At 52.6% G+C, this 2,168-nt stretch overlaps 1 gene segment (V, D, J or C); it reads right to left on the bottom strand.

The window, feature by feature from the left end:
- Positions 1–754: 754 nt before the first annotated feature.
- LOC103780328 lies at positions 755–1,963 on the bottom strand (the record flags this gene model as incomplete). The annotated part of the segment is given in 2 exon segments: positions 755–1,050; positions 1,915–1,963. Coding segments are annotated over 2 exon segments (345 nt in total), but the record flags the coding sequence as incomplete, so codon positions are not given.
- Between the last annotated feature and the right edge of the window lie 205 nt (positions 1,964–2,168).

The following is a 2,168-nucleotide window of genomic DNA, read 5'->3' as shown; positions in this document are numbered from 1 at the left end:
GGGTGGGAGCTGAGGGTAGTCAGCTCAGACATGGAGAGAAAGAAATGGTGTATTTCTGAGGGAGATCCAACTGCTCTGATACAGACTGTGAAGGGGAACATGAAGAGCAGCAAGGATGAGGGTACCTGGGATACATGTCATGCTATGACCAGTCCATGCACTCTTGGATCTCCTATCTATCACTTTGGGTGGGAGCTGAGGGTAGTCAGCTCAGACATGGAGAGAAAGAAATGGTGTATTTCTGAGGGAGATCCAACTGCTCTGATACAGACTGTGAAGGGGAACATGAAGAGCAGCAAGGATGAGGGTACCTGGGATACATGTCATGCTATGACCAGTCCATGCACTCTTGGATCTCCTATCTATCACTTTACCAGCGGCATTAGGCAGAATAATCACAGAACCCACAGTGAAAACAAGGGAACCTAAGAATCTTTCACCACCTTTCCATTCCTCTCAGGCACTGACACTGTCCTCTCCTGGAACAGGATCTGGGAGCGCAGATTAGGCAGAATAATCACAGAACCCACAGTGAAAACAAGGGAACCTAAGAATCTTTCACCACCTTTCCATTCCTCTCAGGCACTGACACTGTCCTCTCCTGGAACAGGATCTTGTCCTGCAGATCGCTGGGTGCACAGGGGAGGCAGCGGTGCCAGGGGAGAGCTGAGGGCCCTGCCCAGGAGCTCAGCCTTGCACAGACACATCCCCTCCCTGCCCGGGGTTCTTGCCCAGCCAAGGCAGCTCCCTGCACCAGGGTGTCTTGCACAGCACAGAGGTACAAGGCACTGTCAGAGAGCTCGGCTTCCTCCAGCTGCAGGAGGCTGTATCTGCCCGTGGTGTTCAGCAACGTGGTGAGACGGCCGCTCTGCTTGGAGCCAGCTCCTGCATGATAGGAGAGCAGCTGGGGAGCTTGGCCTTTCTTCTGCTGGTACCAGAGCAAGCCTCGAAAAAGAGAGGTCTTGTATGTGCAGGTGGTCTGGAAGCTGTCTCTCTGGTTGACTATGACTTGTTCTTCTTTCTGGGTCACAGTGACCTGCCCCATAGAGCCTGGAAGAAAGCAAAGGTCAGCAGCTCTGCAGGGAAAGGCTTCGAGAAATATATTAGGGGTGGATGCCAAAGCCTGGTGAAGAAGACACCTGGTTCCTGCCTAGCAGGAAAACACTGAGGCTTCTCGATTGTCAGGCTGAGAGTAGTTTTGGGTAGGAGTTTGGATCTCTCAGCACAGCATGGATCCTTAGCAGAGCTGTGCTGTGTCCCTGCTCTTCCTCCCTGCTCTGTCTTGTACTGCCCAGGGAAAAGCCTGTCCTGCTAGACCTTGTGTGCTGGGACCAGCACCCCTCCAGCAGGCTGAGGGGTCCAGGAAGCTATGGCAAAAAGGTTCATTGTCCTTCCGCATCCCTGCCATCTGGGAGGGCCCCGAGGTACTTTATTCCATGTGGTGCGGAGCTGAATGTTGGCAAGAGGGTGCCCTGGCTGTTTTAACAAGCAGGAAAAAACTGGAGGCCAAGGCAGCCAGCAAGGAACTACTGCTAGGCGGAATATTTAATGTCCCTGCGGGAGCCTTGAAAGGATGTGCTAATCAGAATTGGAAATGGAGAAATGTGGGACTACAGACAGAGCTGAGATGTCCCTTGGTGATAGCAGGTGGGTGCAGAGAGAGATGGATGGAAGGGGAGAGAAAGATGAAGAAGAGGGCTAAGCTCCTCTGAGAGAACTCTCTTCTCTAGCTTCTCTTCTCCTTTCTAACAGAAAGACACTCTTGAGAGAATCAGTGCAAACCCACAAGTGTCACCCAAGATTTCCCAGCTTTCTCCTGTTACTCAGGGGACTTTCTCCACATGGACCTGATAAGGCTGTTAAGAGTTTCCTGGGGAGAAAAGAAACCTGCATTGATCAGAAGCCTGGACTTACCCAGCAGCTGCCCCAGGAGGGCACTGAAGATGAGGTATCCTTGGTGCATGTCGAGACCACCAGCCTGTTTGTGGAGTCAGCAGCAGAAAAGCACCTCCCAGCCCTGAGATAACAGAGCTGCCGGAAATGACTCTGTTGGGGGAGCAGAGGAAGCAGTGAGGAAGAGAAATGATCTATTCTTCCTGTGCCTGAAATGCTCCTTCTGGGCCTCTCCCTCCTTCAGCAGCAGCTCCTGAGCCTCCCTCGCAGCAAAC

Source organism: Merops nubicus, unplaced genomic scaffold (genome assembly GCF_000691845.1).
Source record: "Merops nubicus isolate BGI_N331 unplaced genomic scaffold, ASM69184v1 scaffold1409, whole genome shotgun sequence".
Classification (NCBI taxonomy): Eukaryota; Metazoa; Chordata; class Aves; order Coraciiformes; family Meropidae; genus Merops; species Merops nubicus.
This window is presented reverse-complemented; position numbering and strand designations above follow the sequence as displayed.